The sequence below is a fragment of the Manacus vitellinus genome, unplaced genomic scaffold (assembly GCF_001715985.3).
Source record: "Manacus vitellinus isolate BGI_N305 unplaced genomic scaffold, ASM171598v3 scaffold_99_pilon, whole genome shotgun sequence".
Classification (NCBI taxonomy): Eukaryota; Metazoa; Chordata; class Aves; order Passeriformes; family Pipridae; genus Manacus; species Manacus vitellinus.
Genome location: NW_021940916.1, coordinates 629,105 through 645,805, shown reverse-complemented (window position 1 = coordinate 645,805; position 16,701 = coordinate 629,105). Strand labels below are relative to the sequence as shown.

Genomic DNA, 16,701 nt, shown 5'->3' with positions numbered 1-16,701 from the left:
GGGGACCCCCGCCCCGACGGCTTCCTGGACAGTAAGTGCAGCGTGGTCGGGGGTGAGGGCAGTGCCAGGTGCTGGGGGGCCACCATGTCCCCCAGCCTCGGAGGGACCGGTGCCCAGCCAGGGACGGTGGCAGCGAGGGTGTGCAGGGAGGGCTGGTGCAGCCCGTGGGCGGGCGGAGGGACGTTGGCCACACGCCTCGCACGTCGGTCGGGCTGGGAGCGCTCGCGGCCACCGGCACAGGGCGGGAGCAGGCCCTGCAGCTCTGCAGCCCCACAGAACCCCTGGCACAGGCAGGCCCTGGAAAGCGCCCCAGATGTCTCCTTGCAGTGGGGGGGCCCAGGCCAGACTGGCAGGGGCTGCAATGCCACCTGCTCTGGCCAGCACCTCTCGTGGTGCTTGGCTGGGCTGGGGGCAGCCTGGCCCAGGGGGAATGGCCGGGACCCCTAAACCCCGACCGTCCCTCAGCGCCGGACAGAGCTGAGCCAGGTGGATGGATTTGGGCGCAGCTCTGGGAGGGGCCGTTCCGCTCGAGTGGAGCAGCCCTGATAAGAGCCCAGCTGGCTTCCTCCTCCCTGCTCCCCTCCTGTGCCAGCTGCCAGCGCTCCCCGGGGGGGTGTCCCCTTCCAGCCAGGACCTCGACCACCCCAAACACGGTAAGAGGTGTGGTCAGGTGGTTTTCACTATCCAGGTCACCAGGGGCAATGAAAGAGCAAGACTGAATCACAGGTAGGGGAATTACAGGGAAATTCAGCAGAGCAGAGCTGCAGGGGAGAGGCTGAGCCACCGGGGCTGGGCATGGGCAGCCAGGACATCCCAGGTGCCGCTGATGAGATCCAGGAAAGGCTTAAACAGCTCCTGACTGGAGCCCAACCCCACTTGCCCTGTGGGAGGACAGTGCATCCTAGGAGGGCTGGAGGTGAGCAGGGGAAGCTCAGCCACCAGTGTTGCTGCAGGAAGGAGCCATATCCAGAGTGCTCTCATCCTGGGGATGAGCTGGGATGCTCCAGATACGGGGAGCACCAGGCACCTGCCTCTGTCCTGGGGAGCCTCACCCTGAGCTGTGCTTGCAAGTACCACGGCAGCTCTGGGCTGCCCCTGGCATCACCGTGGGCTTGCTCCCGTTTTGCCTCATGCTCCCAGCAGGCCATGAGATCTCCGGAGCAGTGCCCGGCAGTGACACACCCTGACCTGCTGGGGCTCAGGAGTGGTGACGGGTGACAGCAAGGCTGTGGCTAAGCCTCGGCAAACAGCGGGACAGGATGTGCTGCTGGCTCTGGGCACGCCCGGCTTGTCCGTGGGTGACGTTGGTGTCCCCGGCGCTGGGGCCGGGATGGTGTCTGAGGTGTGGTGAGAGCTGCTGCCTCATGGGGACCCACCTGTGCTGCCCCTCCCTGCCTGGCACCCGCTGTCCCAGCCGGCTCTGGCCCAGCCAGCGCTGGAGCATCAACCTCAAGGTCAGGGCCGTTCACTCCCGCCCTGCATGCCAGGGGGGTTAAAGTCCCCTCATTTTATGAGCCATGAAACCACTTTTATGACCCAGTTGTTTCTACAGCTCGGCTGCTTGGAGGCTCCTTCCTGTAAATGCACGAGGAGATATTCCAGGCAGGGGTGGCCTCAGTGCCTCTATTGCCACCTCTCCCTGCTGGTGCCGCCAGGGGCTGGAGGTCCCTCCCTGCCCTGTGCATGTGGAGAGGCCCACACGACACCAGAGGGTGTCTGTGCCCAGGGCAGTGCCCAGCCGGGCCGTGGCTGTGGTCTCACTGCCACTGGTGGTGCCGCGAACCTGCGGCAGGTTTGGCTGTGCACCCTTGGAACGTGCCCAGGCTGGGGGACAGAGGTCAGAGGGGGATCTGGGCTCTGTGGCAATTCCTGCTGGGAACGGTGCTTTGTGCTCTGCCTGCTGCCCCAGACGGGGCAGGTTGGTGTCTGTCCCCAGCAAGGACAGTGGTACCAGGCTGGAAGAGGGGCTGTGCCCTGACCTCCGTTCCTCCTGCTGCTCTAAACAGCTGCTCTCCCCTCCTGCTTGCAGGGACAGCCAGGTCCGGCCCCTTGGCCTCTGCTGAGCCAGAAGCTCGTGGGTGACCTTGAAGCTGAGCAGCGGCCCCGGTCCGAAGACAGGTTGGCAGAGGGGTGGCTCTTCCCAGGAGATGGACAGAGTCACCAGACATCTGGTGTTCCAGTTCCCACAGGCCTCGCACAGGCCTGACTCCAGCGATGGGCACCAGACCGGCTCGCTGGCAGAGCTGAGGGCTGACAGCGACGACGATGTGTTTGGCTCCACTCAACACAGCACCCAGAGGGTAGAAAATGGCTATGGCTGGAAGAGGAGGTCCCAGTCACCCTCATATTTCCTGGAGGGTGGAAAAGATGTCTGGACCCCGTCCCCGGACAGAGAGTCCAAGCTGGAGGTGGTGAAGTCGGGAAGCCTGTACGACCTCAGGGCTTACAGGGGTGAGAGGAAACCCTCGAAGCTCTATGACGAGGAGGAACAGGACGTGTACAGGGTCCCTCCACCCAACATCTCACCTGAGAAAGCCAGGGAGCTTGAGGACGAGAGGAGGGAGGTCATCCGGAGCCAGGTGATGAGGAAGAGCTCTACCATTGCTGAGAGGTGGAGCTCCATGGATGAGCTGAGCTCCATCAACACTGGCATGGGCAGCCAGGGTGAAGGCAGGCATGCAGGCAGTGTCACCACCAGCTTTGCCATCAGCTTTGACAAACCTTCCCCAGGCAGGGCTGCGACACCTGTGGACCCTGACAATATCGACACAGAGCAGATCAACTTCTCCGCGGCTCGGCAGCAGTTTCTGATGCTAGAGAAGACCAGCCCAGGCTCTTTTTTCAGCCCAGGGCAGCAGGCTATATCCCCTAAGCCAGAGTCAGTGACAAAAGTCTCCAGGGAAGAGTGGCATAGCCCTGAGATGGCCACGAAGGCTGTGAGAGGTTATGGTAGTGCCGGTACATCAAGCCAGAGCAGGAGGGACAAGAGTGTTTACCAGGTTTACAATGTGTCCTACAAGACACCCGAGAAGGAGGAGGTTTCTACTCCCAGAAAAGCTCACATTGAAAGGTCATATCCCATTGTGAAAATGTCCAGCCTGACCAAAGCATTGTCCAGAGAGGACCTGGACTCCGGTTTGGGTGAGATGTACAATGAAGCCAACACAGGCTACGGCAGTGATGGAAGTGCCTCCAATGAGACCTTCAGTGGCCTCGTGGATCTGAGGGCTGGCAGCAACGGGCTGGGCAAGGAGACGAAGGTCAGCAGTGAGACGCCCATCGAGCGGGAGATCCGCATGGCGATGGAGAGGGAGGAGAACCTCTGGAAAGAGAGGGGTATCCAGCGGCTGACCTCCAGCAGCGAGCTGGTGGAGATCCAGACCAAGCCTGTCCTCGCCCTTCATGGCTCTCCCGGCCCAGGCAGGAAAGGGAAGGACAGAGGCCGTGCTTCCCTTTACGTCCAGAGGGAAATCGAGCAGGAAACCAAGCGAGAGGAAGATCTGAAGAGGCAAGGGAGGCTTCTGGGGGCGTATGACAGGGGGACGCATCAGGAGCTGGACGAGCGCAGGAGGGTGTTTGAGCAGGAGGAAGCCCCCCCGCAGAAGTCCACGGCCCCAAGGCAGGCAGAGGAGCGGAGGAGCTGGGTTAAGGAGTTTGTGGCGGAGCAGCCCTCGAGCCCCAGCCCCACGGAAGACACCAGGGGCAGGAGAAGCAGTCCCAGCTACACAGCGAGCATCGCGCACTTCCAGCTGTCCCAGCCGCGCTTCACCGTCAGCGAGAGGAGCCAGGAGAAGCCGTCGGTGTCCCAGCACGCTTCCGCCAGTGCCAGCAAATGGGGGAGCAAGGATTCCTGGGGAGGGAAGCTTCCCGGCTCCACCCCAAGCCCCACCGGCACTGCTGTCCTGCCCAGAGAGTACTTCTCCCTCTCCTTCTGGAAGCCGAAGGTCTCCTTCGCGGAGGACATGGGGACGCAGAGCCCGCTGCGGAGGGAGGACGGCCGGGAGGAGCAGTACCGCCTGCGGACCTGGAAGCCCCAGACGTCTGCACTGATTGAGGAGGAGATCCGGAGCGACCTGCAGAGGGAAGAGGAGCTGCAGGAGCAGCGGCGGCGGCTGATGAACAACTACAGAGACAGTGTTCCCCAGGAGGGCTCCCGCTCTCGGCACAGCTCCGGTAAGGGAGGAGAGGGGCAGAGTGGTAGAGCAACGATCTTGTGGGATGCCCATAAGGGCTCCTGTGCGCTGGTAGCAAGTTGTCCCAGGAGAACTTGATACCAACACACTGGAGTCAGCAGGAGAACTGCTGCTGAGGAGGAATAGGCGCCGCAGGAGCAGCATGGCTTTTGATTCGAGCTGCTCAGGGCTTGATGACTTTGTGTCACGTTACAGCAGCAAACAGGGCTGGAAGGGCCCAGCTCATGCACTTCCCCTCCTAGCTCCTGCAGTCCCTGGCTGGGGCCCAGACACAGGGCCCCAGCTGTGACCAAATCTGCCGGACCTGCTGCGGACGTGGGTCTGGGGCAGGGGCCTGGCTCTCCAGAGGGTCTCCAGCCCCTGGGAGTGGTCCTGGAGTCCCTCACACCCCGATGCTTTCTTGCAAAGCTGCTTCAGGTGCCAGTGGCAGCTACTCGGTGTCTGGGTCTCCTGTCTCCACTCCTGCCTCACACCAGACGGGGATCCTGGGGCTGATGTCGTCCTTCACCCCACTGAGAGTGGCCAGTTCCTCCCAGGGCAGCACGGAGACCCCCACCCCGGACTCGTCACATTCCAGCCCCTGCGAAGAGAGGAGGAGGAGGGTGAAGGAGGATGGAAAGGTGAATGTGCCTACCTTGCTCTTTCTGGGCAGCATGTGGTTGGGGGGCTGGAGCCCAGGAGAAGACTGGTGGCTCTGGAGCTGGAGGTGGCTGTTCTGGCTCCCACTTGGAGCTGGAGGTCCAGCTGTTTGGCTTGGTGGGAGACCCGGTGGTGGTGGCACCAGTGAGGGGCCGTGTGAGCTCCCCAGGGCTGCACGTGCTGTTCAGGGCTGCCAGCATTGGGTGGGACTGGAGAGGAGCAGCAGCTTCCTCCTGGGGGGAACCTGGACTGAACCGTTCCCTCACCCCGGGGAGGGCACGACTGCGTGTGCCTCCCCTCCTCTGACCACCCCGGGGGCTGGATCCAGCCACCTCTGGATATTCCCCTGCCAGGCTGCCATTATCTGATCCTGTCTTCCCCTTTCCACAGTACGCAGGCATAGAACCCATCGACAAGGTCAACACAGAGGTAAAGTCCTTCAGGAAGGCGGGGGCTCTGCTCACGCTGCCCTGACACCCCTGTTCCCCCACGCTCCCCTCGAGTGGGCACTGCACTGAGCAGAGCGGGCTGGGGGGCTGGCAGGGGGGCAGCTCTGCAAAACAGATTGATTATAAAAATCCCTTCTTTACAAAGATCCTGTGCATTCTGGTCTCTGCAGGTGGTGGAGAGCACCCGGGTGATCCGTCACAAGAGCGCCATGGCCCAGCGCTGGGAGGCCGGGCAGTACGTCCGCGACGAGGACTGAGGGACCCTGGGCCGGGGCTCACCCTGTTTGGGATCGACTGACTCGTGACCAAATGCCCAATCAGTTCCACCCCTGGCCACTGCAACAACTGGAGACGTGTACCCTGCAAATCAATCTGTTTTGTTGTCACTGATAATCCTTCCATGCAATAGATCTGCTCCTTCCTCCCCCTCCCTGTGGGGGAACACTTTTTTTATTTTCTTAAGAGGGGAAAAATTGGATCAGTACTTTTTAATCACTTCCACCTGAGTCAGCAGGTGAAATCATCCGGTAACCCACTTTGCCCCTTGGGAACTGTGTCTCTGGCTTACAAAAAAGCTGTTTTATTTCTCAGTGATTTCAGGTTTTTAGGTCCCACGAGGCCAGGCATCGCCTCAGGGATACCTGGACTGAGGCCTCTGGATCAGCATTGCCATGAGACTGGGGAATCAACACTGGCTTAACTCCTGTGATCCATGGAGACGCAGCAATTGAATATAAATATATATATAAATGCTGTTTATTTTGCTAATTTATTAAAGAGTTGTTGCTCTCTTGTTCTTCCCAGCCTGTTCTGTCCACCTGCTCTGCTGGTTCTGCACTGGTGTTTTGGAAGAGACCCACAGTTGGGATGTGGGGCTGGGGCTGCTGGGAGCTGGGGCTGGGGGTCCCAATGGCTGCTGGGCTCGCAGAGCACCAGGGTCCCACTGGCTGGACCTGGGAGCACCCAGGGCTGGGGGAAGGGGTCCCTGCCTGGGGTGGGGATGGCACTGGGGGTTGGCATCGAGGGGGCTTTAAGGTCCTGTCTGACCCCAAGCACACTGAAATGTCTGTGCCTGGCTGCCCCTGCTAGGAGGGTCCCTGCACAGACCCCACTGGGACTCCAGCCCCACTCTGTGGGTGCTGACTGGGGGAGTTTCCTGGTGGAGCCCCAGGGAGCTGGGAGGGGCCCAGGTGCTGTGACAGCTTGGAGGGGGCTGACTGTGCCACCGGGTATTTTTGGCAGGTGTGGGCCAAACTGATCAGCACAGGGGAGGAAAAAGCCAGACCAGTGGTGGTCTCAGAGCTGAGAGAAGCCTGGCCCCACGGGGTGCAGAGCTGTGCCCTCAGCTGGGTCACCTGGGCACTGGTGGGCCCTTTGGGATGGCTGTGCCATCGTGGGGCCTTCGTGATGCCCTCAGGGCTCAGCAGCATTAGGGGAACAGGCAGACGCCCTTCAGCACTTTGGACAAACTGAGTTTGTCTTTCTTTATGTCTCTTCAAACATCCCTAAGTTATCTGGTGGTGTGAAATTCCTCAAACAGGACCGATTCTGGCAAAGGGCTTGGCCCCCAAGGCCTTGTTCAGAAACCATGGAGGTGGCTCGGAGGGCTTCAAAGGGCCCAAACTCCCCCTAGGAGAGCTTTGCACCAGCAGGCCAGGAGCAAGGGACACCACAGGGAACAACGTGGAACACGCTGGTGTTCCAGGGACACTGCAGGGAACAACGTGGAACATGCTGGTGTTCCAGGGAGCCACCACCCGCTGTTCAGGGCACCTGCTGCAACCTGGTAGAACAGACAGACAGGACTGAGCTAAAGGTTCTTTTATTTGGTTCTGTCAACAATGCAACCAACAATGTGACTGGAATGTAACAGGCACTGAACAGCCCTGAGCAGAGCTCGGCACATCTCCCAGGGCCTTTGGGGAGCTGCATTTTGCACTCCAGGGAAACCACTTACCATAAAACCTTTCAACACTGTCAGACACTTTAAATAACTTCTTAAAACAGCCACAACTTCTGCAATCTATGAATCTTTCACTAAGGGAAATGACCTGAACCTTGTTGGAAGCAATCCCATGAGATGGGGATCAGCAACGTCGTCGTTCTCCTCGTGTTGCTCATCCTTCCCTGCAGGCCTGTGCCCCGGGCTGAGCTGTGTCAGCCCCCAAAATGAAGGTGCAGTTGACACTCCTGGCTGGGCTGTGCCACCCTCAAGACCTCTATGTCAGCACTGGTGGTTTCTCATGGCACTGACTGTACAGTAGAACATTAACTCATTTCGTAAATGTGAAACGGAAGATTCTCATTAACTCACTGAATTATCAATTCCAATAACAGAAAGAACAACAGAGGAATTTACCTTGAAGCTGAGGCGCTGCAGATGTGTAGGTGCCTTCAGTGCCAAGGCAAAGACCAGCAGAAGGATGTTTGCTCTCAGCCTACACCAAATATCACGACAGGATTCTGTTTCAGAGGAGCCTTGGAGTGGTTTAAGGGGGAAAGCTGAGGGGACACCTCTATTGCCTGGGCTTCCTTATGGCTCCTCTGATTTGCTGGGTAATAACTTTCAAGATCTTTTCCATTTTGGCTCTTGTCAGTGGCTTGCTGAAGTACCACACCTCGTCCCAGCTGGAGCACTGTGACCTGGGAGCCAGGTAAAGTGCATCGCTGTCGTTCAGGCTGTCCGGGGGCCTCCTCCTGGCGTACTCCTTGTAACTGGTGACTGGACAGTTCTCTGGATCAGCAGGCTTGGCAAAGAGCCGTGGGCTTGACTCCCCTTTGTTTCCTTCTGGGCTCAGATCATCCTTCCACTCCAAGTACTCCACCTCTCCCTCACTCTTCCTCAGCACCAGCTGTCCCCAGTAGAGGTGGTGGCTCTGGCGGTGGGTGCTTGCCCCAAACCCCCTAACAATGCTGGTGAACATGAGGTGCAGAAAGCCCTGAGGGTCCATCCTGTTTAAAATTCCCTTCTTACGAAGGTTTTCCACATCTTCATCTGTCAGGTTCTCCAAAATACTCCACTCTTCCTCCCTCTTCTTTTGGAACAGGCACTGATACTTTAGTTTCCAAGCCTCCTGAGAGGCCCTGAACTCCAGCCCTCTCACCACGTTGTACTGGTAGCTGTGCTCCTTGAGGTACCGCTCGATGTTGCGCTGCAAGAAGCCAAAGGAATGGGCAGAAAAATCTGTGCCATCCTGTCTCTTGGTGGAGCTGAAGAATGAGACCAGGTAGCGGTCGAGGTCTTCAGGTGGCAGCGTGTGGATCTCACGTGTCTCAGAGGGGTGGTGCAACATCAGCCAGTCTTTGAACACCTTTATGTCACTAGTGGGACAGTTTTTCTTTTTCTCCTGCTTCTGCAGAACACCTGAAAGTTAAGACACAGCTTTGTAGAGAGCGAGAATTCACAAAGATCAGTAAAACACAAGGAGATGCAGGATGGTGTCCACCTCCCTTCTGAAAGCCATTTGGGGGCCAGGACTCTCTCAAACCCCTCCCCTAGAGCTGTGGGTCAGTTTTGTGTTCTCCACAACCAGCGGCACCTGACAGCACCCACCTCTCCAGGGAGGGCTGGGCTCCTTCCTGCTCCCTCTCTGTTGGCTGCTGGCCCTCCTCACTGCCAGACAGGGAGATTTCCCTGTCATCATGAAATAAAAGCATGAACCAAAAGTTGAGGAGGATGGTGAGGGAAAACAAACAGGTGAGTAAACGTGTATTATTATATTGTTTAAAGGACTGCCAGGATTCCAGTTGGGCTCTCTCTTAAGTTGCCATGGCAATACCACATCTACCTAGTTCAATGTAGCGTGAGAAATTAATTCTTTGGATTGATGGAAAGCTCCATCTGCTTGCCTGTGACTTGTCCAGGACTGAGGAGGGGGAGATGGGAAAGGGCTCGTGAGCCAACATCTATAGGTTCCCCTTTTTGTACCAGGTTCTTTTGTACATGCTTAGCTGTCATCCTGACATATTGTGGATGGATTAGGTGGATTCCTCTGATCCCTGTCCCACTGGTTTGGGTTTCTGGCCTGTTTTGTACTGACTGCTCTGGGTGCAGAGAGCAATGGCTCATGAATCAATAATGCCAAGGCCTCTTCTGAGCCATGAGCCAGCTACCTTGGCAGGAACAGACACTACACAGACATTCCCAGGTGAATGTCCAGTCCCTTCAGATGACACTTGATGTCAGCTATGAAAATAGTCAAATAATGCTCCCAAAACCCAACTGTGGCAGTTTGTGTGGTTGTGGCTCCACAAGGAACACGAGTGTCTGTAACCCCAAGCCTGTTCAGGACCAGCACCGACAGTGTAAGCACATCACAGGCAGACCCCAAATGCTGCCTCAGCACCCTCTGCCCTTCCCAAGCATGTACCCAGGCCCCCACGCTGCAGGACAGTGCATATGAAAACCTTCATTCTTGAAAGGACTAAAGCAATGCATGGAGCTCCTGGCACTTCCCATGCAGGGCTGACACTCTGCCACTGCCAGCGCTGGGATCTTTTGCCACTGGCTTTGGTGCAGGCAGGGCTTCAGCCACAATTTCTCTGGGTTAAGTTACTTCCCCTTGTTTCCTTCTCTTGAGAACCAAGTTCCCATCTCTGGCTCCAGTTTCTCATAGGGACTGTCTCAAGTACAGCCAATGTTCCATGTGGGGATACTACATAAAATGGAAGACCAAAGTGTTCAACACTGGGATGTTAGGGCTAGGCTGCAGCCAAGAACACCTTTGGGTAACTCAGGGAAGGGCATTTCCTACAGAAGTGCTAATTGCTTCAGGCAGGGATCTTTTTAGTCCCTTTGAGTAGAAACAAGAGTGCCCCAAATCCAAGGGATTTACTTAGATGCTGCAGAATAGACCTTGGCAGTGATGTGAACTCGCCCTCCTTTGCTATTTTGGGAAAGTGATTAAAAGAACACCCCCACACCCCTGCAGGCACAGAACTCTGGGCTCTCTTACCTCTGTTTGAGGCTGCAGGTGGATGGCTCTCTGGACTCTGGAAGGCTGAAGGATGAGGTGCCTGCCTGGATCCCGACGGCTCACTCTCCTCTGCCAAATTCTCAGTGCCATTCCTGCTGGAGTCCACTCCTAGCATGCCATGCTTTGGAGGGCTCAGCTGGAGCTGCTGCTGGACATCAGCAGTGGCTTGGAACTTAAAGAATGTCACCAAGGGGCATGACTCAAGCTGGGCCTTCTCTTCGGTGCTGGAGACAGGAAGAGGTGCTGCTGACTCTGGGGGGTTCCTCCCTCTGGAAGTTTCAGCCGTGGGCCCTGCAGCAGTGAAATGACCCAACCTCAGGATGTTCCTGCCTGGGTCCTCCAGGTTGCTGACAGGGGACTGCAGAACATAGGCACGGGCTAGAGGTGGCCCTGCCATGCTGGCAAAGGCAGATCTTTGAGGGGCTGTTGGCTGGTGAAATGCCAACTCCTGGCGGTGGAGCATCTGCAAATCCACCTGAGTAGGTGGCTCTGACACATTATTCTGGTTGATTCTGTCTCCTCGGTTGTCTTTAACTGCCGCGCACTGCTCTTCGTCGGAGATGATCAGTACGTCATCGTCATCTTTGAGCTTCACGTTCTGACCACCAGTCTGGAGCCCAGCGACTGCCAAGTGCTGCTCTGCTGCAGAGCAAGGTGTCATCAGTTCCCTGGTATTCTGACTCCCTCTGGGTGATGGCTTCTTATGCCTTGCATAGGCTGTGTCAGCCTTCTGCTGAGTGACTCCTGGGGATCTGCCACATGACCCTGTGCTCCCAACATCTGCTTGAGCCCTCTCAAAAGATGATGGGGTCAGCCTGAGCCTCTTTTCCCCAAAGCTATCTTCCCTTGCTGAAGCCTCGGAAAACTGGGGCCTCCTTTTCCTTCCTACAGCCTCAGTCCCTTCTCTGTCTCTGTCATGTAACTTCTCATACTGCCAGTGATAGGCATGTCCGACTCTGCACATCCACAGCATAGCATTGTCCCTGCTCAGGTGACCCGTGTTCTGTATAAATTCCAGGGCTGGGATCTCGTTGCATATGGTCCCGTGACTGTGTGCCCAGATCACAAGTTTGGAGAGACCTGTGTGAAGGGAACTGGCTTTGCTGCACTCTCCATCACCAGAGCTCTTGTTCTGCAAAGGCATGTTGGAAAGAACATGAGTGAGAGGGGCTGTGCAGAGAAGAGCAGTCCTGGGGCTGTTTCTGTCCCTCCCCAATAGAGTGATAATTGTAGATCGGCAATTTCCTCTCATGATTCCTTTCACAAACCAATTTGTTCATTCTTTCTGTCTGTGGGATCATTTATGCCATAACAGAACACTCACCATGCTGCTGCTTTCTGTGTCGCTGAGCCTTCTCTCAGGTGGAGATCAGTAAGTGACTCTTTGAATGGCCTTTCTCTCTCAGCACCTGAAATAATTATCACACGTGTGTGTCTAAATACATGTATGTATGTGTATATATATGTGTGTATATATATTAAAAAAACCCTGACCAGCAGAGGCAACTGAACTTCTCCAAGCTCAGCCCAGAACAAAGACCACTTCAGGCCCGTGCCCTCCCTGGGCTGAGCTCCCTGGGTTCCCAGGAACTCCAAACACAAAACCTGACTGGAGTAAATATTTGCAGGATCAGCCTCTGCAGCACCAACAAAACAGAAACGAAATATAAACACTGAAAATAGGATTTTACAAACTGAACTCTGTGAGTTGTTCCTTCAGCACTCTGTGGTTGGCAAGCTCTGTGTCTCCGAGTGCTGAACTGCAGAGAGAGAACCAGGAATAGCGAGGCTGGTTCAATCTGACATTCTCTGACTGTGCAAACAGTAACAAGAGGTGGTTTCCCAACTGAAGGATTTGCACATTTAACTCGTATTTATACTAGAGACTGAAACTCTCCCATCTATTTGGAAGGCTCCATGTAGCAGCCTGGACATTCCTTCCTGTCTCTGTGTCACAGGGAACACGTAACGGACCCTCGGCACCACAGCAGCCGGGACCCTCCGTGACTGACACCGCGTCACCCTCTGTGACTGACACCGCGTCACCCTCCATGACTGACACTGTGTCACCCTCCGTGACTGACACCATGTCACCCTCCGTGACTGACACCGTCACCCTCCGTGACTGACACCGCGTCACCCTCTGTGACTGACACCGCGTCACCCTCCGTGACTGACACCGTCACCCTCCGTGACTGACACCGTGTCACCCTCCGTGACTGACACCGCGTCACCCTCCATGACTGACACCATGTCACCCTCCGTGACTGACACCGTCACCCTCCGTGACTGACACCGCGTCACCCTCTGTGACTGACACCGCGTCACCCTCCGTGACTGACACCGTCACCCTCCGTGACTGACACCGTGTCACCCTCCGTGACTGACACCGCGTCACCCTCCGTGACTGACACCGTGTCACCCGCTGTGACTGACACCGTGTCACCCTCCGTGACTGACACCGTGTCACCCTCCGTGACTGACACCGTGCGCTCGCAGGCCGGAGTGGAGCCTGTGCTCCAGGCGTCTCGGGCCATGATTAATTAAAAGCTTTGCAATTAGTCGAGGTAAAAGAAGCCAGGCTGAAAACACTGGACACAGGACCCATGTCTACACTGGTTCTTTGAGCAGTTCTGGCCTAAATGTGACACAGCTCTTGGTGAGAACAGGCCCTGGCTGGCGGTCAGTGAGGACAGCCCAGCACACCTGAGCACCCACTGCCAGGTACGGCAGCTGCAGCCCCGGGGCTCCTGCTCTGCCGGTGAGCTGTGGAACACGGGAGAAGCCCATCCCAGCTGACAGCTGCAGGGCTGCTCTGTAATCCGTGAACGCGGTGCTTGTCCGCAGGGATTGATCTCAGGAGTGTGGGTTACGCTGAAGGCAGACCTGGCAGCGCTGGGGCAGGAACGGCTGTGCCGCAGGAGTGCCGGCCCCAGGGCAGAGGCTGTGCCCGGCGTCCCTGGTGCCTGGGGCCTTCAGTGCCCGCCCACCACCAGCCCAACCCACCGGCTCTCCTGTCCAAAGGGAACAGGTCACACCTCTAGCAGGTGCCGACAGGGAATGACTGGGAAGCACAGGAACTGCTCCCTTTGGGGTGAGCCTGCCTGCAGCACAACAGCACAGCTCTCTTCTGCACTTAGGCTCCATCAATCCATGTGTTCCTGCCTAATGATAGCACGGATAATTTTAGCCTGAATGCTTGCTTGTTGTGTGTGCCAGCGTGTGGAATGTGCAAAGCCAGGATTTACAGAGCATTTTTTACAGAAATCTACTGCTGCTTTAACCAAAAATCAGACAATAAAAGCCTGTTTGGAAGCAGCAAATGCACTTTGAGCTCCTGACGTTAATCAAGGCCTTGGATGGATCTACTGTCCCCGTGAGCTCACGCCTGATGGATGCCAGCAAACAGGGCAGGGAGTCACCTCCAACAGCTGTTTTGGCTATCCTGACCCCTCACAGAAAGTGGCTCTGCCCAAGCTTCTCCCCAGAGGTGTCTGACCTGTTCCCACCTCCCCAGGCCAGGGAGCTCACAGACTGTGCCTGCTGAGCCCCCAAAAGCTGCACCTAAACTCCAGGGAGAACTGTTTTCCCTCCTGAAGTCAAAGAGAGTTTTATCTCTGAGTTCAGCCTGTGCAATTCCCTGAAAGGGCTGAGCTGCTCGGACAGACTCAAAGGAACTTCCATGCCAATAATCCAGTGCCTTCAGTCAGTGTGGGAAAAGGTAACAGGAACGGAAGCTCCACATGGTTATAAGGCCACAAAATTACTGACTTGGCAGATGAACATCTTGATCCCTATCACAGGCCTCTGCAAGTGGAATGCTTTTATCTTTCCTTATCTCCAGACACATGTCTTCCTCTTCCTGATGGCTCGGGGAAAAAACCCTTTTTTTCTCTTGCTATTTAGTTCCCAGCACAGATTCTGGTGCTCAGCTACAGACCCTTCAGCCCACTGCAGCCCCCACACTTCCAGCAGCTGGGAGTGCCCCAAAGGAATGGCAAGTGGAATTGGCCTGGATTCACAGTCACAGCTGAGTGAGAAAAATGACCCATCCTTCCCCCAAAGGCTGAACTGGCATACTTATCTTCTCTTTAAATAATAAAAATCCATCTTGATCACTGCCACAGTTTTTACCTGCTTCCAACAACCCTGGGATGCCTGTGGGGAGGGAGTTTTGTTTTGGAGCCTTGTGCCTGGTTCAGTGTCTGCGTGGTTGGGAGCCGACGTGTTGGGTTAATTTTCCTTCCAGGAGAGGCTCCCATCTGATAATGGACACTGTGTGCAGGACCTACACCTTTCTGTCCTGAAAACAGGACATTCCAGAGCTGTACAGTAAAGGATTTAATTTTTTTTAACCCATGGGGAATTCAGTGCACTGCTAAAACACATAGTTAGACAAATTCAGGTTCACTCGAGGAAAAAAGGTGGTTGGTTTTTTTTAAATCTACAAGATTTGGCTTTCTCAGGCCCTGTTCCTCTGCACAGCTTTCCAGGCCTCAGTGCTGTGGATGCAGATTTTACCTCTGTATTACAGAAAATATGGCCAAGTAACTTCACAGGAGTCTCCAGCGTTTCGGGGAGACTGAACTCCGGGCTGACTGAAACACGGAAATGGTCTTTTTGCTTTAAGACTTTCCTGTTTGTACTTTGAGCCTTTGGGGATGGGGGAAAGCACGCTCAGCATTTTCTAAAAATTATCCTCCTGTAAAGTCTGTCAAACACAGAATCACCTCAGAATGTCACCATCGGGATCTTCCTCCCTGTCCCTCTTGGGTGTGCCGAAGGCCCAAACCCGTGTGACACACACAGCCTTGTGCAAACAGGAGCACCAAATAAAGACACTCATTTCAAGGCACTAAAAGCCCTTTGCCCCCTCTGTCCCTGTCCCCCTGCCCTGTGACAGCCCTGGCTGGTTCCTCTCAGGGGCTCTAACGCCTGTTTTGCAGATTAGAACCCGGGACACACACTGACACACACCAGCAAACTGGAGAGCGCTGGCTTCCCTGCTCCAGATAAGACAGTGCAGGAAACTGCAACAATCCTGGTAGGAAAACAACAGGATACAGAACAGCAGTGCTTACACTTGACTCCTGCCCCCTTCCCTGCTCCCTCGGGAATCCCTCCCTGGAGCTGGGGGGCCAAACACAGGTGTGGGGCACCGCCAGAGCTGTGGCCAGCGTGGGGGCACTGCCGGGGTGTGTCGGGCAGGAAGGGCTGAAGCTGCACTCAACACATCTGGCTGCAGGACAGAGCTGAGCGGAGCAGCAGCAGCTCGTGGCTGCCAGAAATCATGGAGCTTGTCCCACCCTCCTTAGCAGGGGCCTGGGGGGTGGATCCATCATTTTCCAGCACTTCAGTTTTCCTGTTCTCTGAGATGTTTGTTTCCCTCCTCCTCTGCCCTGTACAAGAGCATTCTCAGCACCTCTTCAGCTCTCTTCCTGCTTCCGCACATAGTTCCACCAGCCCCTCCTGCCCTGTCTGCAGAAATACAATTCCCAGGATATATCCTGTACTGGCTACAGGGCGCCGTTCCTCCATTTTGAGAGATGCTTCCAGAAAATCCCCCCCCCGCCCTGTGAGTCTGCAGAGGGCAGGGTCTGACTGCAGGCACCGGCTCTGAGCGGGAGGCAGACCCTGCTGGCAAACACTGGCCTCCAGCACCACATTCCTCAAACAAGAGCTTTCTTGTTCAAAGATTCGGACACCACTTTCCCCCCATTCCTGTCTCTGCTCCTGAGGGGCTGCGTTCTGGAGACACTGGCCTGGGATGTGACTGTGAGCACTGCATCAAGGCCTCTGAAAAGCAATAATAAAAGCCACGGGCAGCTGGTACAGCATTGCCTGGGCCACTAAGCAGGGATCAGCCACCAAACCAGCCCGAGTGACAGAAAAAAGTCATTTGAAACCATGAACTTCTATAAATAGGAGTTCAGGAGGAAGTGGGAAAGCTGAAATCAGCGATGGGCAAATGTGTGACCTGGACAGGAAATGCTGCACCGTCGCTGACACCTTGTCAGGGCCCTGGTGGTATCTGGAGGCACCTCACACCTGTGCCAGTGCCATGGGGACAGATGGTCAGACTGTCCTCATGATCCCACGTGCAGGCTGTGACTCTCCCCGGGATGTTTTGTTCCCAGACAGGTGCTGGGATGAGCATGGAGCAGTTACAGGCACAGCCAGGCCGTGGGGACCGACTGTGCCCCCGCCACTGTCGCTGTTCCGTGGTCGGTGACCTCACCCCGGGGGCCATGCAGGAGTGTTGCCGTTTCACTCGCTGCCCCCGGCTTTGCCCCTAAGCGCCGGGCACGGGGTGATTCCGGTGTCTCCTGCTGTACGAGCTCCTTTGATCCTGCCGGTTCCGCCGCGTTTGGGTGTGCCGGGCTCGCAAATCACCCGGGAACGACGTGAAACAAGGACCCCTTTTGTTCCTGCCGCCCGGTACCG

The 16,701-nt window shown here is 56.2% G+C and overlaps 2 protein-coding genes across 4 annotated transcripts in view; one reads left to right on the top strand and one right to left on the bottom strand.

Annotated features, from left to right (window-relative positions):
* Nucleotides 1-1,863: 1,863 nt before the first annotated feature.
* On the top strand, nt 1,864-6,084 carry MISP (mitotic spindle positioning). Of its 3 annotated transcripts, none has more exons than XM_018086607.2 (4): nt 1,864-4,173; nt 4,611-4,813; nt 5,223-5,261; nt 5,452-6,084. In XM_018086607.2, exons 1-4 carry the CDS (start codon nt 2,148-2,150, stop codon nt 5,536-5,538), a joined length of 2,355 nt encoding a protein of 784 aa, XP_017942096.1. In that variant the 5' UTR covers nt 1,864-2,147; the 3' UTR covers nt 5,539-6,084. The 3 variants fall into 3 exon arrangements, with proteins under 3 accessions (XP_017942096.1, XP_008926516.2, XP_017942097.1); XM_008928268.3 differs by having other exon boundaries at nt 4,602-4,813; XM_018086608.2 differs by lacking the exons at nt 4,611-4,813; nt 5,223-5,261.
* A 1,037-nt stretch (nt 6,085-7,121) lies between these two features.
* Nucleotides 7,122-16,701, bottom strand: part of LOC103761674 — a 19,531-nt gene continuing 9,951 nt past the window's right edge. Inside the window, exons 3-6 of the mRNA XM_029965362.1 lie at nt 11,582-11,666; nt 10,490-11,389; nt 10,237-10,402; nt 7,122-8,645 (exon numbers count right to left, since the gene is read on the bottom strand). Coding sequence (XP_029821222.1) covers nt 7,798-8,645; nt 10,237-10,402; nt 10,490-11,389; nt 11,582-11,584 — 1,917 coding nt within the window. The 5' untranslated portion in view covers nt 11,585-11,666 and the 3' untranslated portion in view covers nt 7,122-7,797. The remainder of the gene's footprint in view (nt 8,646-10,236; nt 10,403-10,489; nt 11,390-11,581; nt 11,667-16,701) is intronic.

Bases quoted from the DNA above. Each gene is read 5' to 3' on its own strand.
- MISP (XM_008928268.3), top strand. From the start codon at position 2,148: ATGGACAGAGTCACCAGACATCTGGTGTTCCAGTTCCCACAGGCCTCG. The intron at 4,174-4,601 runs GTAAGGGAGGAG...TTTCTTGCAAAG, and splicing joins CCGCTCTCGGCACAGCTCCG to CTGCTTCAGGTGCCAGTGGC. The intron at 5,262-5,451 runs GTAAAGTCCTTC...TGGTCTCTGCAG, and splicing joins TCGACAAGGTCAACACAGAG to GTGGTGGAGAGCACCCGGGT.